General features: G+C 51.4%; 1 protein-coding gene across 12 annotated transcripts in view; it reads left to right on the top strand.

Moving 5' to 3' along the window:
* ERC1 (ELKS/RAB6-interacting/CAST family member 1) overlaps window positions 1-26,832 on the top strand; it is a 2,439,553-nt gene that overhangs the window by 2,327,969 nt on the left and 84,752 nt on the right. For 10 of the 12 annotated variants that reach the window (XM_086952855.1, XM_086952857.1, XM_086952853.1 and 7 more), the window contains one exon: window positions 11,386-11,574. In XM_086952855.1, the coding sequence (XP_086808981.1) occupies window positions 11,386-11,574 (189 nt within the window). Of the gene's footprint in view, window positions 1-11,385; window positions 11,575-26,832 lie in introns of those variants that run through there. The other 2 variants (XM_086952864.1, XM_086952863.1) reach the window with 1 other exon arrangement.

Raw genomic sequence — 26,832 nt, forward strand, 5'->3', positions numbered from 1 at the left:
GAGTGACAGTGAGTGCAGAGTGAGAGCAGAGACAGTGAGTGACGACTGAGTGCAGAGTGACAGTGAGTGCAGAGTGACAGTGAGTGCAGAGTGACAGTGAGTGCAGAGTGACAGTGAGTGCAGAGTGACAGTGAGTGCAGAGTGACAGTGAGTGCAGAGTGACAGTGAGTGCAGAGTGACAGTGAGTGCAGAGTGACAGTGAGTGCAGAGTGACAGTGAGTGCAGAGTGACAGTGAGTGCAGAGTGACAGTGAGTGCAGAGTGACAGTGAGTGCAGAGTGACAGTGAGTGCAGAGTGACAGTGAGTGCAGAGTGACAGTGAGTGCAGAATGACTGCAGAGTGAGAGTGAGTGCAGAGTGAGAGTGAGTGCAGAGACACTGAGTGCAGAGTGAGTGCAGAGTGACAGTGAGTGCAGAGTGACAGTGAGTGCAGAGTGAGTGCAGAGTGAGTGCAGAGTGACAGTGAGTGCAGAGTGACAGTGAGTGCAGAGTGAGTGCAGAGTGACAGTGAGTGCAGAGTGACAGTGAGTGCAGAGTGAGTGCAGAGTGACAGTGAGTGCAGAGTGAGTGCAGAGTGACAGTGAGTGCAGAGTGACAGTGAGTGGTGAGTGCAGAGTGACAGTGAGTGCAGAGTGACAGTGAGTGCAGAGTGAGTGCAGAGTGACAGTGAGTGCAGAGTGAGTGCAGAGTGAGTGCAGAGTGACAGTGAGTGCAGAGTGACAGTGAGTGCAGAGTGAGTGCAGAGTGACATTGAGTGCAGAGACAGTGAGTGAAGAGTGAGTGCAGAGTGACAGTAAGTGCAGAGTGACAGTGAGTGAAGAGTGACAGTGAGTGAAGAGTGAGTGCAGAGTGACAGTAAGTGCAGAGTGACAGTGAGTGAAGAGTGAGTGCAGAGTGACAGTAAGTGCAGAGTGACAGTGAGTGAAGAGTGAGTGCAGAGTGACAGTGAGTTCAGAGTGAGTGCAGAGTGACAGTGAGTTCAGAGTGAGTGCAGAGTGACAGTGAGTTCAGAGTGACAGTGAGTGAAGAGTGAATGCAGAGTGACAGTGAGTTCAGAGTGAGTGCAGAGTGACAGTGAGTTCAGAGTGAGTGCAGAGTGACAGTGAGTGCAGAGTGACAGTGAGGTCAGAGTGAGTGCAGAGTGACAGTGAGTGCAGAGTGAGTGTGTTAGACGGGGACCTGGAGGGTCGGCCGAGGACAAGGGGAGAGGCCTCCGGTGAGGGCCGTCTCCAGCGATCGTACAGACAAGTAACTTCCCCTCCCCCCCCCACAGATGGACACCACACAGAGATAAGGTTAAGGCTTTTTATATGCATTTCTCGAAGCAAAGTATCATGGTACAGTGAGATCGGGACACAAGGGTCCTCTCAATTCTAGTCTCTGGAAGGGAAAGGGGGTAGCGGGACAGTCTTGATACCTTTGTGGTATTGAGGTGGTCTGATGGATAGCTCACAATCCTCGAGCTCGGAGTTCTGGAAGGTCGGGCCGTGGCAGCGCCAGCAGGCTCGGATGGCAAGTCTCACTTGAGGAGGGCCGCGGCAGCAGGTCCCGACGATGATGTAGGTTGCAGAGGGCCGCGGCAGCTCCAGCAGGTCCCGTCGATGATGTAGGTTGCAGAGGGCCGCGGCAGCGCCAGCAGGTCCCGAAGACGATGTAGGTTGCAGAGGGCCGCGGCAGCGCCAGCAGGTCCCGTGGAGGAGGAAGGTTGCAGAATGCCGCGGCAGCGCCAGCAGGCAGGACGATGGTTCACAAGGCAGGGCTGCGGCAGCGCCAGCAGTCCGTCAAGGATGAGTTCTTCTAGGTGTCTCTCGACTCCAGGATACAACTGCCTTCCTGCTCTGGAGCTGCCCCAGTTATAGGTCTGGCCTCCTTTGATGTCCGGACCCTCGCTCTTGGAGGTCGGGAGGTCCGGGATGAGGGAGTCCAGACACCCAGCAGGGGGGTGGAGCCAGCGCCCGGGGAGGCTGGGGGCAATCGGCACCTGGTGGGGGAGAACCATCGACACTCCTCTCTCCCATTGACCTGCCAAGTGGTCCGTTCACCTCCTGGGTGGATGGTGGTGCCGGGATGTCGGGCCTGGCCAGGGCCAGGGTTGGGGTCGAGTTGAGGCCACGCGGCCTCGTGGTGCAGTGGCCAAGATGGCTACTGGGCCGGGCAATGGTGCTGGCGGTGGCCCGGGCCAGTGATACAGAGATGTCCGGGAGCTGGCGTCCCATAGGGGACGGGTTGCGGGTTGCTTCTGTGGGTCGTCGGGGTTGTTCTTCTGGCGGCACCGGGAGAGCCGGTGTCCAGGCTCTGTTATGCGGGGAGGGAGCGAGCCCTTCACGAGGCCTGTCCAACATGCGTCCCACCCAGCTGAAGGCGGGGAGAGTCACCCATCCTCTTGGGGACTCTCCTCGTCGAGGCGGAAAAAGCGTGACAGGCCGTCCGCGTTGGCGTGGTCCTGGCCTGGACGATGCTCCACAGTGAAGTCCATCCCCTGCAGGGAGATAGACCATCGCAACAGTTTGGGATTCTCCCCCCGCATCTGCATCAACCATTGCAGGGGTCGATGATCTGTTTGTACCCGGAAGTGGGTACCGAAGAGGTAGGGCCGGAGCTTCTTGAGGGCCCACACCACTGCAAAGGCCTCCCGTTCGATGGTGCTCCAGCGCTGCTCTCGGGCCAGCAGGCGTCTGCTGATGAAGGCCACTGGCGGTCGACTTCCTCGGTGTTTAGTTGGGAGAGGACTGCCCCAATGCCATGGTCTGAGGCATCCGTCTGGACGATGAACTCACGGCTGTAGTCGGGGGCCTGGAGCACAGGGGCGGTGCACATGGCGGCCTTCAGTTTCTCGAAGGCCGTTTGACAGTCCGGGGTCCAGTTGGCGGTTTTGGGGTGTTTCTTGGATGTGAGTTCCGTGAGGGGCCCCACAATGCTGCCATAGTCCTTCACAAACCGTCTGTGGTATCCGGTGAGCCCCAAGAAGGCTTGGACCTCGGTTTGGGTGACGGGTGGCTGCCAGGACTGGATGGCAGCGATCTTGAGCTGGAGAGGGGCCACCAGACCGCTCCCCACTTGGTGCCCGAGGTAGGTCACGGACCCCTGGCCAATTTGGCACTTGCTGGCCTTGATGGTGAGGCCGGCCTGTTGGAGGGCGTGCAGGACTTCTCAGAGGTGGTGGAGGTGGTCTGTCCAATGGCGGCTGTACGCCGCGATATCGTCCAGGTAGGCGGCACTGAATTCTTCGAGGCCCGCCAGTACCTGGTTCACAAGTCGTTGGAAAGTGGCGGGGGCGTTTTTCATGCCGAATGGCATCACTCTGAAATGGTAGTGACCATCCGGGGTAGAGAAGGCGGATCGTTCTTGGGCTCTGGGGGTGAGGCCGATCTTCCAGTAGCCCGCTGTCAGGTCGAAGATGCTCAGGTAGCGGGCAGCCCCCATGCGGTCAACCAGTTCATCTGCTCGGGGAATGGGGTGAGCGTCGGTTCGGGTGACAGCGTTCAGGCCCCGATAGTCGACGCAGAACCGGAGCTCGGGGGTGGTGCCCGGGGCAGCAGCTTTGGGGACCAGTACGACTGGGCTGGCCCAGGGGCTGTCGGATGGCTCGATGACTCTGAGTGTGAGCATATTGGAGACTTCGTCTTGGATGCAGGCGCGCACCCGATCTGGTACTCGATACGCCCGGTGTCGGATAGGGGGACTGTCCCCAGTGTCCACGTCGTGAAGGCACCAGGGGGTGACCCCGGGGGTGAGGGAGAACAGGTTTGCAAATTGCAGCAGGAGGGCCCGACAGTCTTGGCGTTGCTCCGGGGTCAGGGCATCGGAGAGTCGGACCCCGTCCACCGAGCCATCTTTCTCACGGGTCCTCAGTAGGTCAGGGAGGGGCTCGGAGTCTTCCTCTGCCCCACTATCTGTGGCCATCAGTAGGCTGAGCTCCGAGCGTACGAAGTGTGGTTTGAGTCTGTTGGCGTGAAGGACCCGGAGGGGGTTCCGGGGGGACTCCATGTCGATTAGATAGGTGACAGGGCCCTTGTGCTCGACCACTTTGAAGGGTCCTGTCCATTTGTCCTGCAAGGCACAAGGCTCGATGGGAGACATTACCCATACTTGCTGACCAGGCTCGAACTCGATGGAGGAGGCATGTTGATCGTACCATTTCTTCATGTCCTCCTGACTGGCCTCGAGATTGGCTTTGGCGAGTTCCCTGAATCGCCGGGTCTGGTTGCGGAGGGTCAGGAGGTACTTATACACGTCCGGAGGGGTCTTCTGGGAGGCCATTTCCCATTCTTCTTTAACCAGGCTGAGAGGCCCCCGGACAGGGTTGTCCGTACAGGAGCTCGAAGGGGCTGAAACCGAGGGATTTCTGGGGGACTTCTCGGTAGGCGAAGAGGAGGCACGGGAGCAGCACGTCCCACTGGCGTCGTAGGGGTTCCTCCAGGCCCATGATCATCCCCTTGAGAGTGCGGTTAAACCGTTCGACCAGTCCGTTTCCTTGCGGGTGATAGGGGGTCGTGAACCGGTACGTAACCCCGCACTGCTGCCAGAGGGATTTCATATATTTGGAGATAAAGTTCGTGCCTCTGTCGCTGACGACTTCCCGGGGGAATCCTACTCGGGAGAAGATCCCCATTAGGGCTCGGCCTACCACTGGTGCTGTTACAGTCCGAAGAGGAATGGCCTCGGGATAGCGGGTGGCGTGGTCCACCAGGACCAGGATGAATTGATGCCCTTGTGCTGTTCGGGGGTCCAGGGGCCCCACAATGTCTATCCCCACCCGTTTGAACGGGGTGGTTACGACGGGGAATGGTTGCAAGGGTGCTTTGATTTTTCGGCCGCTCTTCCCGCTGGCCTGGCAGGAGGGGCAGGCCCGGCAGTGGTTGGAGACGTCATTTCGCATTTTGGGCCAGTAAAAGTGGGTTACCAGGCGGTTGTACGTTTTGTCTTGCCCCAAGTGCCCAGCAAGGGGGACATTCTGTGCCAAGTTCAAAAGGAAGTCTCTGAAGCGGAGGGGCACCACCAGCACTCGACTGGCCCCCAATTCGGCAATTCTTTGCTCGCTGCATAGTAGGTCCTTGTCCCAATAGATCCAGTGGGCCCCTGCGGTGTCTCCCGCGCTCTGGGCGAGTGCTTGCTGTCGGAGTCCCTCGAGGGAGGGACAGGTCTTCTGCTCCTGCCGGAATTGTTCCTGGGTGGGTCCACCCTCTTGACGCCACTGAGCCAGTTCTGGAAGATCTTGGAGCGGAGTGGGCCCTTCTTGGGTTTGCTCTGGGGGATCAGTACTGAGGGCGTCTTCCTCTGGGGTGATCGGGGGAGGAGGTGCTGGCCATTCGGGTTCTTCGGGTCTGGGGATGGCACGGGCGGCCATGGACCGGGTTGTTACGCACGCCCAGTCCGGGAGGCCCAACATCCCCAGGTGCTCTCTTCTCTCAACGGCCGCCCACGGGGAACTCTTGAGGTCGTTTCCCAGGAGGCAGTCCACGGGGGCATCATCGCGGACAGTCACTTTTAGCATACCGGACACTCCTCCCCATTCGAAGGGGACGCAGGCCATCCGACACAGGCTCTCTGAATTGTCGGCTGATCGGACGGGGCAAAGAACGTTTGGCAGGATTTGTTCCGGGGTCACCAGGTGACAGCGGACCGCCGTCACACTGGCCCCGGTGTCGCGCAGGGCTTCGGCCTTGCGTCCATTTATGTTCACCCACTGGCTGTATTTTCTGGTGTTGGCGGGTAGGGGAGCCCGCGGGATCATGTCTCTTTCCCCCAGGCAGGCCAGGGTCATGGCGGCAGGTTCCCACTCGGGTTGCTCCTGCTCGTACTCTTCTTACTCTTCGGAGGTTTGCTCCTCTCCTAGCGCGGCGGCATCGACCTGGCGGGGCACGGGAGTCTGGTTCTTCAAGCAGCTCGGGTCGCTGGCATAGTGTCCAATTCGCTGGCACCGGTGGCACGTAACGTTGGCTCGGAACCCTGGGCGCATCGGGGGGTTTCCCCGACCGGCCGGGGGCGGGGTGTTGCTGGCGGGAGTTGCCGGGACGGCATCTCTGCCCCGGCCCTGGCCTCCTCCTCCTCCTCGGGGGCGATGGAGACCTTGGTTGTTTCTGTTTTGTTCACTCGGCCCACTCCGGGCCACTCGAGTGCTTTCCCATCTGTCAGCTTCAGCGGCGAGCTGCCGGGGTTCAGTCAATTTACTGTCGAGATAGTGCTGCCTGAGCTCGACGAAGCAATTGTTGGAGAGGTGCTCCCACACCATGAGGTTAAAGAGTTGCTCGTAGGTGGTTACGTGGCTGCCCTTGATCCACTCCTCGAAGGCTCGGCTGAAATAGTTCACATACTCTACCCAAGTTGTACCCGGGATCCGTTTGCAGTCGCGGAACCTCTGGCGGTACATCTCGGGCGTGAGTCTGTATCGAGTGAGGAGGGCGGCCTTCATGTGGTCATAGGAGGTCATCTGATGGTCGGGGAGCTGTAGCAGGGCATCGCGGCGTTCATTGACGAACCTCCCCTATAGCCCGGCTCCCCAGTCACTTCGATCAATCCGGTGGGAGGTCATAGCGATCTCATAGGCCTTGAACCACTGCTGTATGTCGTCGTTCCGAAAATATTCTCTGACGACATCCTTGGGGATGTGGACTTTTGGTTTGGTAGTGCCCGGGGTGTGCGGGCGCTCGGGCACCCCTAGATCTTTATCCTGTTTCCGCATTTCTCTTTCTGCTAGCTTGCGCTCGTGTTCGTATGCCAGTTTTTTCTCTTCGAGTTCTCTCTGCCTTTGTTTCTCTTCCCGCTCCTCTCGGAGCCGTAAGTGTTCTAAGTTTTTATCTTTTGTTCCGCCAGTTTCAGCTCTCCGTCCAACCGGAGCCGTGCCAACTCTAATTCATGGAGTCTGCTTTTCTCTTGTTCTTGGATCTCTTCCGGGGAGAGACCCACTCTCCTTTCTTCCGTCGGAGTGGTGTTTGTTTCTGGTGCCTCGCTGTTTTGGTTCCGGGGTACAGCCGTACCCGTTTCTGCCCAAGATTCTAGGACGTGTTTGAAGTCCTCTTTCGTGCTCAGCCCGGTGGTAGCAATGCCTAGTTCCATGCAAAATTGCTTTAGCTCTCGATGGTTGTACCCTTCTAGTTTCTCCATCTGGAATTTCTCTGCGGATCCGCTCTCTTTTGTTGTCATTGTGGTTGAGTCGTGGGGTGAGTTACTCTCTGTACGATTACGCGTTAGTTCGGATCGCGCCGCTGGCCACCAATGTTAGACGGGGACCTGGAGGGTCGGCCGAGGACAAGGGGAGAGGCCTCCGGTGAGGGCCGTCTCCAGCGATCGTACAGACAAGTAACCCCCCCCCCCCCCCCACAGATGGACACCACACAGAGATAAGGTTAAGGCTTTTTATATGCAGTTCTCGAAGCAAAGTATCACGGTACAGTGAGATCGGGACACGAGGGTCCTCTCAATTCTAGTCTCTGGAAGGGAAAGGGGGTAGCGGGACAGTCTTGATACTTTTGTGGTATTGAGGTTGTCTGATGGATAGCTCACAATCCTCGAGCTCGGAGTTCTGGAAGGTCGGGCCGTGGCAGCGCCAGCAGGCTCGGATGGCAAGTCTCACTTGAGGAGGGCCGCGGCAGCGCCAGCAGGTCCCGACGATGATGTAGGTTGCAGAGGGCCGCGGCAGCGCCAGCAGGTCCCGTCGATGATGTAGGTTGCAGAGGGCCGCGGCAGCGCCAGCAGGTCCCGTCGAGGAGGAAGGTTGCAGAATGCTGCGGCAGCGCCAGCAGGCAGGACGATGGTTCACAAGGCAGGGCTGCGGCAGCGCCAGCAGTCCGTCAAGGATGAGTTCTTCTAGGTGTCTCTCGACTCCAGGATACAACTGCATTCCTGCTCTGGAGTTGCCCCAGTTATAGGTCTGGCCTCCTTTGATGTCCGGACCCTCGCTCTTGGAGGTCGGGAGGTCCGGGATGAGGGAGTCCAGACACCCAGCAGGGGGGTGGAGCCAGCGCCCGGGGAGGCTGGGGGCAATCGGCACCTGGCGGGGGAGAACCATCGACACTCCTCTCTCCCATTGACCTGCCAAGTGGTCCGTTCACCTCCTGGGTGGATGGTGGTGCCGGGATGTCGGGGCCTGGCCAGGCCCAGGGTTGTGGTCGAGCTGAGGCCACGCGGCCTCGTGGTGCAGTGGCCAAGATGGCTACTGGGCCGGGCAATGGTGCTGGCGGTGGCCCGGGCCAGTGATACAGAGATGTCCGGGAGCAGGCGTCCCATAGGGTACGGGTTGCGGGTTGCTTCTGTGGGTCGTCGGGGTTGTTCTTCTGGCGGCACCGGGAGAGCCGGTGTCCAGGCTCTGTTATGCGGGGAGGGAGCGAGCCCTTCACGAGGCCTGTCCAACAGAGTGCAGAGTGACAGTGAGTACAGAGTGAGTGCAGAGTGACAGTGAGTGCAGAGTGAGTGCAGAGTGACAGTGAGTGCAGAGTGACAGTGAGTGCAGAGTGACAGTGAGTGCAGAGTGACAGTGAGTGCAGAGTGAGTGCAGAGTGACAGTGAGCGCAGACTGAGTGCAGAGTGACAGTGAGTGCAGACTGAGTGCAGAGACAGTGAGTGAAGAGTGAGTGCAGAGACAGTGAGTGAAGAGTGAGTGCAGAGTGACAGTGAGTGCAGAGTGACAGTGAGTGCAGAGTGACAGTGAGTGCAGAGTGACAGTGAGTGCAGAGTGAGTGCAGAGTGACAGTGAGTACAGAGTGAGTGCAGAGTGAGAGTGACTGCAGAGTGACAGTGAGTGCAGAGTGACTGCAGAGTGACAGTGGGTGCAGAGTGACTGCAGAGTGACAGTGGGTGCAGAGTGACTGCAGAGTGACAGTGACTGCAGAGTGACAGTGACTGCAGAGTGACAGTGACTGCAGAGTGACAGTGAGTGCAGAGTGACAGTGAGTGCAGAGTGACAGTGAGTTCAGTGTGAGTGCAGAGTGACAGTGAGTTCAGTGTTGTGAGTGCAGAGTGACAGTGAGTGAAGAGTGAGTACAGAGTGACAGTGAGTGCAGAGTGACTGCAGAGTGACAGTGAGTGAAGAGTGAGTGCAGAGTGACAGTGAGTGCAGAGTGACAGTGAGTTCAGTGTGAGTGCAGAGTGACAGTGAGTTCAGAGTGAGTTCAGAGTGACAGTGAGTTCAGAGTGAGTGCAGAGTGACAGTGAGTTCAGAGTGAGTGCAGAGACAGTGAGTGAAGTGAGTGCAGAGACAGTGAGTGAAGAGTGAGTGCAGAGACAGTGAGTGAAGAGTGAGTGCAGAGACAGTGAGTGAAGAGTGAGTGCAGAGTGACAGTGAGTGCAGAGTGAGTGCAGACTGACAGTGAGTGCAGAGTGACAGTGAGTGCAGAGTGACAGTGAGTGCAGAGTGACAGTGAGTGCAGAGTGGCAGTGAGTGCAGAGTGAGTGCAGAGTGGCAGTGTGTGCAGAGTGAGTGCAGAGTGACAGTGAGTGCAGAGTGAGTGCAGAGTGACAGTGAGTGAAGAGTGAGTGCAGAGACAGTGAGTGCAGAGTGAGTGTGACTGCAGAGTAACAGTGAGTGCAGAGTGACAGTGACTGCAGTGTGTGAGTGTGCAGGGTGAACAGTGTGTAAGTGTGCAGGATGAACAGTGTGTGACTATGCAGGGTGAACAGTGTGTGACTATGCAGGGTGAACAGTGTGAGTGTGCAGGGTGAACAGTGTGAGTGTGCAGTGTGTGAATGTGTAGGGGCAGTGTGTGAGTGTGCAGGAAACAAACACTCAAACTAAGTCCACCACACACATACATAACACCACACACATAAGACCACACACACACCATACACACACATACACCACACACACATACACCACACACACATACCACACACACACACCACACACACACACCACTCTCTCACCACCACACACTCATCACCACCACACACTCATCACCACCACACACTCATCACCACTCACCACAACACACTCACTACCACACACTCACTGCCACACACTCACCCCCACAGACTCACCCCCACAGACTCACCCCCACAGACTCACCACCACAGACTCACCCCCACAGACTCACCCCCACAGACTCACCACCACACACTCACCACCACACACTCACCACTACAAACACAACCACACACACAACCACACACACAACCACACACACACAACACCAGCCGTCAGTGCACGCTTTCACCAGGGCCAAACACCACCAGCCATCAATGCACTCTTTCACCAAGCACAAACACCATCAGGCGTACAACACCAGCCAGCCGTCAGTGCACTCTTTTACAAGGCGCACTCACCAGCAACCGTCAGTGCACGCTTTCACCAAACACACACACCATCAGCCATCTGTGCACGCTTTTACCAAGCACACACCCACCAGCCGTCAGTGCACCCTTCCACCAGGCACACACACCTCCAGCCGCCAGTGCACTCTTCCACCAAGCACACACACCACCAGCCATCAGTGCACGCATCAATTGTTAACGCATCCACAATTAACTATTGTAGCAATCGCAGTATGGTACACTTTACTTTTAAACATATTCATCTAAAGCACAGCATGCCACCATTGCTAAAATTACAATCCAAGCCACATAATTCCACTACACACCACATGCACAATGCCATTAGCTCAAACTCAAATAAATCCGAGCCCGATTGCATTTCTAATGCTTGTTTTAAAATGTTTCTCTCCAGGGTGTGGTGTCATGCTTGAAATTTTTTAACAAAACTCATATACTTAAACATAACTGAATGATTGTTTTATTGTCTGATATAGGACAATGCCTTTTAAATGACTTGGTCTGGACGGCCCCAGGAATTCTAAACGTGTTAAGTTGTTTTCTCCTGGACACTATGGTCAAAGGCACTATGCACTTTATAAAGAAAAGACATTGTTTATTTCTAGGGTGTGGTGTCATGCTCAAAAAAGTTTTTAAAAACTCATATACTTAAACATAACTGAATTGATTATTGTTGTATTGTGTCTGATCTAGGACATTGAATTTCAAATGACTTGATCTGGTGGGCCTTGATGTGTCCTCATGCATTTTCAACGTGTCAAGATGTTCTCTCTTGAAACCCATGTTTTCAAAGCACTTTCTGTATTTTCTTTTTTTCTGCGACTTTTATTGTTTGGGAAAAAAAATGTAATTTGGTGACTGACACTTTTAATAAGCTCTAGATTTGTGTAGTTGGGATGTGATTAAAATCCATATAGCCTTAAGGCTTTAAATTGTATCTGAATATGCATAATACTCGTTCTTGTGTATGCAGAGTAGCATAAGCACAAAGCACTTTTCTTCACTTCGTTCTCATTCTCTGTGGCATATTGTGATGGAGTTCTGCCGATCACTGTACACTTTTTGTCTGACCTTTCACCCTGCGTAAGTGTATGAACACTTTTTCCATTGTCTTAACCAGATAACCCAGCCTCTTTTAGAACTCGACCAGAACCGCAGCAAGTTGAAGTTATACATCGGCCACCTGACTGCCCTCTGCCAGGACCGAGACCCCCAGATCCTGCACGGACTCAGCCCACCTGCTTCCTACTATCTAGACGACGACAGAGCAGCTTGGGAGGAGGAGCTGCAGAAGATGACCAAGGATCAAGTCAGTTGCTCTTTTTCACCACATTGTGGTTTGCATTGAGTGACAAACCTTTACAGTTATTTGTGTAGATATTTTAGTACGCTATTGTGTGTAATGAGCAATGAAGTAAAGTACGTTATCTAGACAATATATGAAAATGTAATAATCAAAAATAATGTCTTCCTCCATCATTTCACCTTTATTAGACTAATGCTTTTTAGTCTTTAAGACCACTAAGGCCCCAGATTAACATGCTCCTCACCGGTGGGTTCTCCCATCGGCAACAAGTTGTCCTTCCTTTCTGAAAGAGCAACGCACTCCCATACTCACTTTACTCTGACTTAACATTTACACGTTTATTATGACTGCACTAATACTGGAAAAGCATTTTTTTTCATGTATTGTTATACTGGTGCCGTAAAGAAGAGTTTCTGATAGATACATCTGCCAGTGGATTCCTCACCTTGTGAATATCCCCTTGCGTCAGCAACATTCGGAAATTCTTTTCATAGCTTCGCGCCGACGTGGACTTGGATGTCATAAAGACACGGCATCGCACACGACTCTGCTGACGTTACCGACGCCCATAATAAGCCCACGCCGGCGTGAGGACATCAGTTCCCTTTTTTCCGCGTCGTCGACGCTAACGGTTTCGGGAATCTCAGTAGCCAACTGGTGACTTTGTTACCTTATTATTCACTTTCTGCTTCTTTGTTTCTCGTTTCTTCACGATGTCGAAAAAGAAGACCTGCTTCAAGCCCTGCAGGGAATGCGGGAAATAATGTCTATTACTGACCCGCACGAGGACTGCATTTGGTGTTTGAGCTCTGATCACGATGTGGATGGATGTTCATTTTGTCGTAAGATGAATCCGAAGGCCCTGAGAGAAAGAGAGACCAAACTCCTGGTAGCGAAGCTGAAGGCTGGCAAGGGAAAATCTTCGAGGTCTCGCTCTTGAAGGTCGAGATCGAAGTCAAGATCAAGGTCTCGAGAGGAGTCGTCTTCGAGGTCCGCTTCAGACCATGCTTCGAAGTCGAGAAGGAGACGTAAGAAGAAGAAACATGAGTCCCAACGTTATTCCGGTAAGGAGTCGAGGTCACCGAAGAAGGTACGTTCCAAGGTGGTTACGCTTGATGTCTCGGATCATGAAGGTAAGACCTCGCCTTCGGAGTCGCGGGTTCAATCGCCGGCTCCGGCTTCGAATCTGTCTCCGGTGCCGTCCCCGGCCCGAGATGAGGAAGAAGTTCATGAGGATGTGGAATCTGCGCCTGTCGAAGAGCTGACTCCGAACACTCCACAAGATCAGCCTGGGGGTTTTCAACCACCTTTCCCAGCCCCAGGCCAGGACCCATCAGCGTTTTTAAACGCTATGTATGGTGTCTTTTCAAGGGCGTGGTACCCCTCTGGCGCACCTTCGGGTCCCATGGGTCCTCTGGCCTTCAATTTAGGAGTCCCTAAGTCCTATCCTCCTGCTCCATTCATACCATTTATGCCGGCTCCGCCGCCGCCGCCATGGCAATACCAGGCTAGGCCGAGGTCGACGACGCCGCTTCCGGCGTCGCCCGCTCCAGATCGACCTCGAGAGCATCCCACTGGGCCATCGGATTCGATACCGGCGTCGATCCCGACTCCGTCGGTGCCGTTGGTGGATCCGACTGCGAAGCGTGTGAAGGAGAGGTCCAGAAGGAAGCACAACGCCTTTTGGAAGAGCAAAGGTATATAGAGTCACATCCTGATATGGAGGAAGGTGAACTGGAGGAGGACTGTTTTGAGGACCTGGCTGACGCTGGTAGCCTGGATTTCTCACCAGAGTGGGAATTGCCATCTGGCTCTGATGCACCTTCAAAGGACGTCCAGCCTTATCATGTAGTGATGAGGAAGGCGGCGGAACTTCTGCAATTGACTTTACCAACGGTGGAGTTTAAATCTAATCTTCTTACAGAAGTTTTGCATTCACCAAGCTCTGTAGTGGAACCATTGCTTTCGTTTAATGATGCCTTAACGGAACCTATTATGGAGGTGTGGAAAAAAACACTGTCAGCTCCTGCAGTGTCCAAGAGTGTGGCGAGAAGATACAGGGTTGCACCTGAAGACCCTGCTTTTCTGACATCTCATCCATCACCTGAGAGTCTAGTCATTCAAGCAGCCTGTTCCAAGAAGAATGCGAGTGCCTTTCCTCAGGTTCCCGGTGATAAAGAGACAAAGAAACAAGATCAGGTGGCTAAAAAGACCTTCTCCTCTGTAAGTATGGCGTTAAAGTCAACAAATGCCACTTGCCTTATGGGAAGGTATGTGCATGCCCTTATGGATACTATGCGTACTTTAGCTCCTAAGATTCCTGATGTCAACAGGAGGGATTTTGAGGAGGTGTTATCGGATGCACAGGCTGCGGCACGCCAAGTCATACAGAGTGGTCTGGACACTGCAGACTCGGTGGCACGTATCATGGGCACTGCGGTTGCCGCTAGGAGATCGGCTTGGCTGAAATCTTCAGACTTTTCGGCAGATGTTCAGGCAGCTTTGCTGGATCTGCCGTTTGATGGATCTGGTCTCTTTGGCAAGAAGGCTGATACGGCCTTGGAGAGATTTAAAGACAGTAGAGCAACTGCTAAATCTTTAGGTCTCCAGATCAGAGGTTCTTCGGCCAGGAGATTCAGAGGTTTTGGACGCTCTTCCTTTCGGAATTACCGACAAGGTCAGCAGCAGCAACAACAACAGCAGCAGCAGAATCCCTTGTACAGATCTTATAGGGGAAAGCAAAGAGCTAGTCCTCGTGGACGTCAGGCCTCTTCCTCCTCCACCTCCTCCAACCCCACAGCCCCAGAAAAGCAGCCTTAGATCTGCCATTCAGGATCATGCGGGTCTGGTGGGGGGTCGGCTTACCCACTTTCTACGGGATTGGGAATCGGTTACATCAGATCTTTGGGTTCTCAATCTCGTAGAAAATGGGTATGCCCTTCCCTTTCGGGAATTCCCTCCCAATTACCCTCCTTGCCAAGGTTTTTGCACGAAGGAACATATGTTGCTTCTACAGGAGGAAGTGCAGACTCTTCATTATGTGAAGAGAGACTTATATAGCTCGCTACCACTACAGGGGGTATCTTGGCACTTGGATTCCAGAAAAAAACAGTAGGCAGTAGGTGAAAGAAGACTACCTGTCTAAAAGGCACATCATAGGAATCCCATGCATTCGAAGTTTGGCAGGGAATAGATCCATGTTTTTAAAAGCTTTCTGAATTTTAGTTCAGTCGTAGATTGACGCAGGAGTGAGGGAAGTTTATTCCATGCTTTCGCGCCTATGACTGCGATGGATTTTCCTCCTCTGGTTGACATTTTGAACCTGGGGACGTGGAGTAGGTTAGCTGTAGAGGACCTAATTGATCTTGACGGATGGTATTGTTTGAAGTATTTGCGCAAGTACAGTGGGCCGTGATGGTGGAAGGCTCTGTGGGTGATGGTGAGAACTTTAAAAAGTATGCGCTTGTGTATTGGGAGCCAATGTAATGCATCCAAAGCTGTGGAAGCCGAAGATTTCCTAGGCAGTCTGAGGACCAGTCTGGCCGCTGCATGCTGGACCATTTGGAGTTTATGCAGGGCTGATTTATTAAGTCCTGCATAGAGGCTGTTACAATAGTCCAGCCTAGATGTTATAAGGGCAACAGCTATCGTGCGTCTGTCACTCAGAGGAAGGAGGTCAAAGAATTTTCTAAGGCTCCTGATGATGCCGAAGCATACCCCTGCTACTTCCTTGGCTTGTTGGTTGAATGTGAGTGTATTGTCAAACGTTATGCCTAGGTTTCGAGCAACATTGATAGTATTAGGGGGGGCTTCTGTGTTTGCAGGCCACCACTTTTGTGGAGTGAAAGAATTATTGGGTCCAAAAGGAATGATTTCGGTTTTTGACAAATTACATTTCAGAAGGTTGTGTGACATCCATTTGAAGGTTGCTGACAGACATTCTTTCAGTATATGTTCTGCGTTGGATTGGTTTTTATCAAGGGTCAGAACAAGCTGAGTGTCGTCAGCATAGGCGACAGTGCTGATGTCATAGGAAGAGATTACGTTTAGTAGGGGGACCATATAAAGGTTGAATAGGGTAGGGCTTAAACTGGAGCCCTGCGGGACCCCTGTTTTAATAGTTTTTTCTTCTGAAGAAAAGTCGCCCAGCCTTACAATCTGGCGCCTATGTGTTAGGTAGTTTTTAAACCATTCGAACACGGTTCCTGCTATGCCTGCATTGGTAAGGCGATGTAAAAGGATAGCGTGGGATACCGTGTCGTATGCTGCAGAGAGATCTAATAGGATCTATTAAGAAAGGGTGCGATAGAGGTGGTCCCAGAGCAGGAAAGGGGTCAGGGATGCTACTCCCGGTATTTCCTGATTCCCAAGAAGGATGGCCGACTTCGTCCAATCCTGGATCTCAGGATCTTGAATCTCTTTCTAAAACAAGAGAAATTCAAGATGCTCACCCTTGCACAGGTTCTTCAAGCACTGCCTGAAGAAGACTGGATGGTGTCGCTCGACTTGCAGGATGCGTATTTTCACATCCCAATCCTGAAGTCGCACAGGAAGTATCTCCGTTTTACGGTGGGGTCGCAACTCTATCAGTTTGCGGTCCTTCCTTTTGGAATTACTACTGCGCCTCGAGTCTTTATCAAGGGGATGGCGCTGGTGGCAGCACATCTCAGAAGGTCGGGGATTCCAGTATTCCCCTATTGGACGATTGGCCATTCAAAGCGGAGTCGTCCGAGAGAGTGCTCCAACATCTGCAAGAGACAACCCAGTTGTTGTACAGGTTGGGTTTTTCGATAAATGTACCCAAGTCTCACCTGGTGCCCTCCCAGCGCATCCTGTTTATAGGTGCTGTACTGGACACAACTGTATGTCGTGCATTCCCTCCTCCTCAAAGGATTCGCGATATTCAGGAAATGATTACTTTATTTTACAATGGAGCGGTCGTTCCAGTCCTGAAGGTCCTTCGCCTGCTCGGTTTGATGGCTTCATGCATTCTGTTGGTCAACCATACACGCTGGCACATGAGGGCACTCCAGTGGTGCCTCCGCAGGCAGTGGTATCAGCACAACGGAGATCTCAGGGAGTCAGTGAGGATCTCCAGAGAAGCTGCAGCGGATCTGACTTGGTGGGGCGTGGAAGGCAACCTGTCTCAGGGGAAGCCTTTTTAACTGCCTCCTCTGGTGGCCACAGTAATAACGGATGCATCCACTCTAGGGTGGGGTGCTCATCTGGGGGACCTTGAGATCAAAGGTCTTTGGTCTCCAGAGGAAAGGTTGCTTCATATCAACCTTCTGGAATTGCGGGCGATACGTTTGGTGCTCAAGGCCTTCCTCCCTTCCTTTCGTGGTCGCTCAGTCCAAGTCCTGATGGACAACACGACCGCGATGTGGTATATTAACAAGCAGGGAGGAGTGGGGTCGCAGTCTCTTAGCAGGGAGGTTCAGGACCATCAGATTTGTCTGATGGCAAATCATCTGGCCGGAGTTCTGAACGTTCGTGCAGACACTCTGTCGGCAGTTCTCGGACGACCACAAGTGGAGGCTCCATCCAGAGATAGTTCACAACATCTTTCAGAGGTGGGGAACTCCTCAGGTGGACCTGTTCGCCCCTCTCGAGAATGCTCACTGGCCGTCTTTTTGCAGTCTCCAGTATCCGATGCAAGGAGCCTTGGGGGACGCGTTTCAGTTGAGTTGGGGAAGACAACTCCTTTACGCGTTTCCCCCCATACCTTTGATTCCTCTGGTTCTGAGGAAGATTCGCCAAGACCGGGCCCAAGTCATATTGGTCGCCCCGGATTGGCCAAGAAGGGTGTGGTACACAGATCTTCTCCACCTCTCCTCTGACCCGCCGCTCCGTCTACCTCTCAGGGCAGACCTCCTCTCTCAGAGGGAGGGGCAGGTTCTACACCCCCACCTCCAGACATTACACCTTCATGCCTGGAGATTTAACGGGGCAACCTGAATTCCTTTTCTCTCCCACACGATGTGGTGGATGTCATTCTTTCAGCTAGACGAGACTCCACTAAGTCCATCTATTCATATAGATGGTCTAGATTTGTCACTTGGTGTGGGGAGAAATCTATAGGCCCTTTGAAAGCCCATTTATCTGATATTCTCCAGTTTGCTCTCTCTTTGGCGCTGCAAGGACTTGCTGTTGCCACAGTCAAGAGTTATCTCTCGCCGTTGTCCGCATTTCTGTGTTTGCCGGACCAGCCGTCTCTTTTCAAATCTCCTGTAGTATTAAGATTTTTGATGGGTCTCACGAATAAATTCCCTCCTACTCCCTTTATTGTGCCTCAATCGGACTTAAATCTGGTTTTAACATACTTGATGGGTGCTCCCTTTGAGCTCTTACACAAGTGTCCTATGAGGCTTTTGACTTCCTGGTTGCAATTACCTCGGCAAGGAGGGTAAGTGAGCTTCAAGCTCTTAGTTCCAAGCCTCCATTCTTGACCATTCATGCTGAACGAATGGTTCTTAAGACCAGGGCTGCTTTTCTCCCTAAGGTGGTGACTCCCTTCCACCTAGGACAATCCATTACCCTCCCTACCTTTTATCCTCCACCACACTTTTCCAAGGAGGAGGAGAGGTTGCACCGTCTGGACCCTAGGAGGGCGGTGAGCTTTTATCTGAACAGAACTAAAGACTGTCGAGTGGATGACCAGCTCTTCATTGGGTTTGCTGGCTGCAAAAAAGGAAGAGCGGTTCATAAAAGAACTCTTTCAAGATGGATCATACTCTGTATAAAGATCTGCTACTCTTTGGCCAGTAAGGAACCTCCAGAGGGTATAAGGGCTCATTATACAAGAGCTAAGTCGTCAACCTCAGCTTTGTCTAGAGGTGTTCCTGTAGAGGATATTTGTAGGGCCGCAACTTGGTCCTCCCTCCACACTTTCGCGAAGCATTACTGCTTGGATACCGAGGTGAGGAGGGACGGCCACTTTGCCCGTTCTGTCCTCCAGGATTTTCTGGTATAGGAGTGTGGACATCCTCTACCGGGAGTGGGGACTGCTGTCGGACTCTATTCACAAGGTGAGGAATCCACTGGCAGATCTATCTATCAGAAGAACAAGTTACTTACCTTCGGTAACGGTTTTTCTGGTAGATACAGTATCTGCCTGTGGATTCCTCACTGACCCACCCGCCTCCTCGTGGTCCACTCTTCTATACCAGAGTAACTGTATTGTATTTGTTTTATGGTCAAAGAAAATGTGTTATTTCAAATGTTATCTTACATTTACTTCACACTGTGTGTGTTATCTTGACTATCGTGTACTGTGTATGCTATGTATATACATACTGTCATTGGTCCGTCCGTGTGCCTCGAAGGCACGGAAAAAAGGGCGGAACTGATGTCATCACTCTGGCGTAGGCCTATTATCAGCGGAGTCGCGTGCGATGCCGTGTCTCTATGACGTCCAAGTCCACGTTGGCGCGAAGCTACGAAAAGAATTTCCAAATGTTGCTGACGCAAGGGGATATTCACAAGGTGAGGAATCCACAGGCAGATACTGTATCTACCAGAAAAAGCGTTACCGAAGGTAAGTAACTTGTTCTTCTGAATGATCCCGTAACCTGATTATGACCATCAGAACTGTAACATTCGCAGAACATGTTGCACAAATAAATCCGAAAGACAGAGAAAGGATTCTGTATTTGCTCTACTGGTTATAGCCTTTGGGGAGGATTCCATTTAGAGTACCCCCAGTCTTCCACCTTCCAAGAGCACCAAGAGTATAAAGCTGTTAGAGGATGTTGCATTCTGCCCCTTCAGGCTTCAAAAACCTCTGCAACTGCTGCTAAGCTGAAGACAACTGCCTTGACCTGCCTAAACCTCACATTTACACACTCAGCACATTGGCTTTCCAATTGTCATCAACCTTGTTGAGCATTATACAGTCTAACCAGCAAGACTCATCTCCTTTTCTTATTAGTCAGTGACTCATTGTAGGGGAACTCACTATGGGGTGAGCATGCTTCTCTCAATGACAATGAACATATCATCAGTCCATTGCTGTCGATGCCTACATTATTGTCAACTAAGGTGTCAATTGTCATGCAGACCTTGACAATAGGCTCCCTCACTGGTGCCATGCAGTTGATGACTACCTCATCATAGTAAGAAGCAATAATGTTATATACAATGTGTACCAAAAACCAGTGCAGTGCATACCTGTAACAATCTCACCTTTTTGATAATCAGCGTTTTGCCTCCAACCAGCTTTTTGGAGGTACCCTCTTCCGACTTGGAAGACCATCATAAAAATGTATTTAATATTGCACTTTGTCCCGCCTATCAATGTAATCATAAGCGCCAATTTGGAGCTGGTAAGGGGAAATAGTTTGGCTTCTTTAACCCTAGGAATTTGTAAAATTCAGATTATCATAGCAGAACTGGAAGCAGGACTGAGGCTAACCTTACCTGAAAAGATTCCCTAGCTCATCCTGTCACACATCTGTAGTGCTTCGTGAAGATGAGAAAAATGTCAAGCTTTACAAATGTCTTAGTCGAGTGTCCCTGAGAGTGCTTGCGCCGTAGCAATAGCCCTGGTAGGCTTTGCTCCAACTATTAAAGAGGCCTTCCAGCTTTGGAGTGGCAAAAGGCAGTCCCGTCTCTCATAAGGTATTAGCAAAATCTATAAAGAGTTGATCAGACTTTCAGATGTTTGCTCTCTGTACAAGAAACTTAAAACACAATTGTGATCACAGCTGTCTACAGAACTGTCTTTGCAGCAGTAGACAGATGTGACATAAATGTGGTCAGTATAATTTGCACGTAATGGATGCTATGGGTGAAGCACGCATTTGTTGAGGCTATCCTTAATCTTTGTGAAATGTGTAGTGCGGCAAAATGTTGAAGGTAGCTACTAACATGCTTTGTGGAAGTCATCATTAGCGAGAGACCTTTTTTCCACAAGTATCGGTTCGAATGGCTGCTTCATCCATGTACGACACTGCATTCAATTGATAAATAGAAGAATTAATTTGTAAATTCTTTGATCGTTTTTGTGACGAGGTTGAGTGTGCATTAGCCTCAAATGGCACACGAACATTTCAGTGTACGCTCTGCAAATGTAGAAGAGACAGTAGATTACTGTGTGCCTTGATTCATTATGGGCTATGACTTTTGAACAGGCCCATATATACAATTGTTCTACTTCAGAATATAGGCGAGGAAGAGGATTGTTCCATAAGACCTTTTTGTTGTTTGACCATCATGATGCTAGAAGTTGCAACCAATGACGAGCAATGAGGTTGAAGGCTACCGTGTACACAGTCTACTCTCTAGACAGGAAGAGGTACAGGCCTGTTTACCTAAAGGTGTACCATACTGCATTTATCTGTGTTTGTGCGCGCACAGCCTCAGCAACACACACTGGATGTCAATTGTGCTCTGAATTACACATATCTGAAACAATGAGGACATTTAAATACCCTTCTTTTTCATTTAAGCATCTGAATACAGAGGCTACAGTATAAAAGCAAACAGTAGTTAGAATGGGTTTATTGTGCGTGATTGTGGGCTCAGAATACACATTTACTCCAGTATTGTAGATTTCATAGATTCACATGCCTGAACCATTCCCTGTCGTCGAGACGGAAGTCTCGCCGATTTTTTTTTTTCTTTCCTTTTGGAGCATTTTATATAGCGCACAGATACCCCAACGAGGTGTCCCGGCGCTTCTGTGGGAAATGAGACTGTGACTGGCTCAGATGGATTTAGCAGAAGAGATAGGTTTTTAGAGCTCTTCGGAAGGGGAGTTCCTCCTGGACGGTCCGGATGGTCAAAGGAAGTTTGTTCCAGTGGGTGACTGCACAAACTTGGAATGTTTTTCCCCCAGAACGAACTTTTTTGAATCTGGGGGTGGTTAGGAGATGTTGAGAGCTGGAGCGGAGAAGTCTGGTGTTGCTGTAAGGACGTAGGCAAGAGGATAGGTATGCAGAACCTTTTCCCTTGACAGCCCGGTGGGCTAAGGTAAGTGCCTTAAATTCAGCCCTTTTGTGAACTGGAAGCCAGTGTAACCTATGCCGGTGGGGAGTGATATGTTAAAGAAGAGGGAGGCCGCAGACCAGATGAACAGCAGCGTTCTGGACTGTCTGGAGACGCCGTTGAAGGCCCAAGGGGGGAGTCCAAGGTACAATCAGTTGGCATAATCCAAATGGGAGGTGATCAGAGCCTGCACAACTGTTTTCCTAGTATGACTGGGAAGGAAATTGATGAACTTTTTTATCATCCTCATCTTCGAGAAGCAGGCCGCTGATACCGTCTGAATTTGTTTTTGGAACGAGAGATTGGTATCCCAGATTACCCTGAGGTTTTTTACTGAGTCTTTAGGCGAAGGAGGTGCGCTCAGTTCGAGGGGCCACCACAAGTTGGAGTCCAGAGGTGCGGGCATGATTCAGGCATATGAATCTATGAAAGCTTCCAATACTGGAGAACTACAGTTACTGGTAAGTAACTTGTTTTCATATGCTCCCTGAGAAACCTATGGCTCATTTTACTAGGATAAAAACAGCCTTGTTTGGTAAATTCCCCCACTCATCGCTCAAGCACAGTAAACCCCTAAACAAGTTTATTTGCATCCCGCTCATCATCTTTCATAATACACATGCAGTTATGGGGGACACCAAATCTAAAATGTAGTAGATGCGCTCTTCATCTTGGAGACATTATTCTTCACTCCCTTCACATATATGTTTAACGTCGATGTACTATGAGAATATACACCACCAACATTCTGAAGGGATTATGCGACATAGAGGGCCACAGAATATGGGACCTGTTGGGAATACCTTAAGTAGGTGACGTCTGACGAGGGGATGAGATAACCTTTCCAGAATAACTGGACAATATGAGCTAATAGGAAGCCAATATCTCCGGTATCAGCAACTAAGATATCTCTTGCAAAGACACATGGAGATGCTTCAGGAGGCACCAGACCAGTCACCTCTGGAGTACAGGGAGCTAGGGGCCTGCTTGACCAGACACGCATTGTACCAACTATACTCCACTCTCCTACGTATCAGCCTTCCTCCACTGAACAGTCTTGGGGGTAAATGGGAGTCAGACTTGAGCAGGCCAGAAGATAATTGGGGAGCTTCTTGCTGTTACCCATGCGAGGTACAACACAATAATGACCTGGCCTAAATCCTAGGACTGAAACAAGTGGACCTAGTGTCTGTCAGTAGCTTCCACGACTTTGTGTGCTGCATGGGCAGTTAATCATACACTGTCTGCCTCTGTAGGTCCCTGTCCTATCTGTAAAAGTGTTCCCTATTAGTGCAGCCCAGTGCTAAGTGTAGTAAATACAGTCCAGATTCTGCAAGTGAGTGCCAATAAAGTGCCAAAAGAACAAAAGAACAAAAATTGTGTGCAGCGGTACGGGGGTGCCTCACGGAAGTAACACCATGGGAGTACACTGGTTGGTTCTCACCAGTGGACTCAGGTTCTCATCATCAGCTCACCCGTACCTTAAAGAAAACAAAAAAGTAAGAGTAAATAAATGATAATGATAGTAAAGTGCACGTGTGGTGAATGTACAGTGAAACCAGTCGTGAATTTACTGGTTATAAGCACTAAAGTGTTTCTCCAAGTGCTAAAAAAACTGACCCCATAAAGTGGATCCTGACATTTAAGGACCACTTTATTGTTGTTAAAAACGAGCTATAACCAACACTAGCTTTTTACCTTTATTCTATGCTGTGGGTTTGCTCACATTGTATGTATAATGTATATGTATGTATAAAAGATTTTATTACGCGCTCTGCTACTACAGAGTATCCTGGCGCGATATGTGAACTAGAACAGAGCCGAACCAAGGAAGAAGGGAAGCAACTAGATACTGAGATTAAAAAGGTGAGTTTTTAACCCCTTCTTAAATTCTGCCAGTGTGGCTGACGCACGCAAAGAGAGCGGCAGGGCATTCCAGGATCGAGCTGCTTGGACAGAAATAGATTGACCACCCAATCTCACATATCTGATTTTAGGCGTAAACATCAGAAGGAGATTAGCTGATCGGAGTGCACGGCGAGGGGAATAGAACGTGAACCTCTTGTGCAAATATTGTGGTCCGTGTTGATGCAGGGCACGGAAGGCCAGGACCAGAGATTTGAACACAATACGATGGGCCACTGGAAGCCAATGGAGCTTTCGGAGATGAGCAGAAGCGCTAGTTCTTCTCGGGAGATGGAATAAAAGTCGGACCGCCGCATTCTGAATAATCTGCATTCGGTTGATGAGATATTTAGGAAGACCGCTAAAGAGGGCATTGGAATAATCCAGCCTTGATAGAATCAGAGCACGCAGAACCGTCTCTTTTGCTTCCCTATGGAGCAATGGAAGGAACCTTTTTAGTGACTTGAGGGTCGCAAAACAGGTCGCCGTAAGTTTTTTTAGATGTACTTCAAACTTAAGATCCTGTCCGAACCAGACCCCCAAGTTTTTGGCCGGGCCTCCAAGAGAGCTGGGACAAGCAAAATCAGGCGGCCAAATGAGATCCTTAAAATTGGCCGGAAAGTTGCCATAAAACAACAGCTCTGTCTTGTCCTCGTTGCATTTAAGTTGGGCTGACAGAAGCCACCGAAAGACATTGGATAGACAGGAGCAGACGACACTAGCATCTAGGCAATTCTTAGGCCAGGTAAACAACAGCTGAGTGTCGTCGGCGTACGCCATTATTTTGGCTCCCCACTGCTCAGCCAGATAGATCAGCGGGGTCATATAAACGTTAAACAACAGGGGGCTTAACGTCGACCCCTGGGGGACCCCTGTGCTGAGCTTCTTGGGAGACGAGGCGTAAGGAGGCATCCAAACTTGCTGCGTCCGTTCCGACAGAAACGAGGACAGCCAAGCCAGAACCGCGCCTGACAGTCCCACCTCTGCCAACCGATTCAGCAGCAGAGCGTGGGGAACCGTATCGAAGGCGGCAGATAAGTCCAGCAAAACCAGGACCGCTCTGCCGCCTCCGTCCAGACACTCCCTGATGGCCTCCGAAACTTCCACCAGAGCCGTCTCGGTGCTGAAAGCCGCCCTGAAACCCGATTGAGCCGGGTGCAGGGCCTGAGAGGACTCAATACAATTATTCAGCTGCCTATAGACAACCTTTTCACAGACCTTCGCCAGTGCCGGGAGCAGCGATATCGGACGATAGCTGGACGTGGCTAGAGGGTCCAGGCCAGGCTTCTTAAGGAGGGGAAGCAATTTCGCCTGTTTCCAGCAAGGTGGCACAGAAGCAGAGGACAGAGACAAATTGACCACCTGAGTGGCCTCCTGATATACCAAGCTCGCAGCTCCCCCCAGAACCCTGGCGGGGCAAGGGTCAGAGGGTGAACCCGACTTTAGTGACTCCAAGATGGCCAGCACGTCCGCATTAAAAGGACACTCTGTTGTCTCTTTTCATCATAGAGAGCCAACAGGTTTCATTGCCTGTCAGTACCACCACTCTGCTTTCCTTTCACAAATTAATATTATTCCGCTTAGGTGCTCAGTCTGAGCATACCGGTGAGCTCCTTTTTAGGTCTCGCCTACAACGAACGCGCTGAAAGCGCGTTCTCGCAAGCGAGAACTATAGTCTTCATCTCAGCAGTCTGCGACCGACGAAGGGAGACGAGACCTGGCCGCGCGCAGCGTTTCCCCATAGGATAACGTTGTGCGCGCGGCCAGGTCTTGTCTCCACTGCATGCATGGCAGACCGGATCGCAACGCGCACCTGCTGGAATGCAGGGGGAGTCTGCAGAGGGCCGCGCGGTGCTCTTCACGAGGCGCGCGGCGGTGATAAACAGGCTGGCTGCTAACTGCAGACTTACTGTGTCATTCCATCGTAGCCCCTTCTCTCTCTCCCTCATTCATTTTCTCTTTGTGTGCATATCTCTCATACACATGAAGTCCGTCTTTCTTTATCCCCCAATACAAATTGTACATCCACGTTAAAGCATTCCAGTTTAGAAAAACAAACACTTCAACACAATTGCTATGTGTAGCTCAGCATCCAACTATTAGTTCATTCTTCTTTTGTGAATCTGCTCAGCACAAATGTATGGGTCTGTAATCTGTTTTCACGTCGTGCAAACGCCACTACAGGGCATTCTTCGACAAGGGCGCGTGGGCTCGAAAGCTCACTCACAGAGTGCGAGGGAGTGGAGCAAAATTCTAATTGCGTGTGCGTGGTGAGCTGGCCACTGCCCAGGGAGTGGGCCGGAGCGCTCCAGAGTAGGACGCGGCGGCGCGTGCCTGGAAGAGATGCAGTAATTAGCCTCGGAAATCAGGGTCAGCGAAGCATAGATGATGCCCTTCCTGGAAATCAAACTGAAACGTCCAGCCAAAGCTGGTCCTTTCAGCTGGGCCACCAAGCAACAAACGGCAGAGTAGGAGAGGGGGGCGCCACACCCGGGAAGTCTGATGAGCCCAGTGCACCCATGCTAGGGCTGTACGTTGCTGTCCAACCAGTAGAAATTAGGGTTATTTCCCATGTTGACACCATGACCATAACAACTTTGTTACCCTGAGGTAACATGCACCCAACATCATGCAGCATACACCTGAACACCCTTGTAGCTGCACTTGCACCCTTTCTCGAAGACACATGCACCTGCTCTCGTAAGAAGGGCTTTAAGCGGGGTGAAAAAACGGTATGGGTTGGGGGGGGGGGGTCAAAGGGGCGTGGCCGGTGTTATTAGGGCGTGGCTTAAAACATGCATAACAATCTGTGCTTAGCATAGTGTGCCACCTGCTTCTGTCATTGCATCCAGATATATAATACAACATTTAACATTACACCTGAATGGGGTGCTGTTTTTTGAATGTTTTATATCGCGCACACTCGTCCCTTTACATGAGCACCAGTTACGTTATACAAAGACACCTTCATTTTTGGTAGGCACGAGCAGATTTGCAGAGAATCCATGGAAGTTGAGCAGACGCCGAGAATAAAACACATTTTTTTAAGACCTGGTTCCTCAGTCGGAAGCGCTCTTACGTTATGCCCCCCCCCCCCACCCACTTTGCACTATATGATAGTTAAAGCACGCGCAGTGAGTCCTGTAAACCCCTCAGCACCTGTACCACTGCACCTGCTGCACTGAAGGGAGCTCCGACTCTGCCGTCCTGCACCGGTTCTCCTTGAAACACGCCTATCTGCCGTGTGGCTGAGCACCGGGCCCCACCGGGATCCTGAAACTGCTCCTGTGAAAGGTAACTCCCCCTTTAGATATCTAGCATAATGAATACCAAATGTTTGAGGTCTAAGAAAAAGGGGAGCAGGTGTGC

This window comes from Lissotriton vulgaris, chromosome 1_2 (assembly GCF_964263255.1).
Source record: "Lissotriton vulgaris chromosome 1_2, aLisVul1.2, whole genome shotgun sequence".
Classification (NCBI taxonomy): Eukaryota; Metazoa; Chordata; class Amphibia; order Caudata; family Salamandridae; genus Lissotriton; species Lissotriton vulgaris.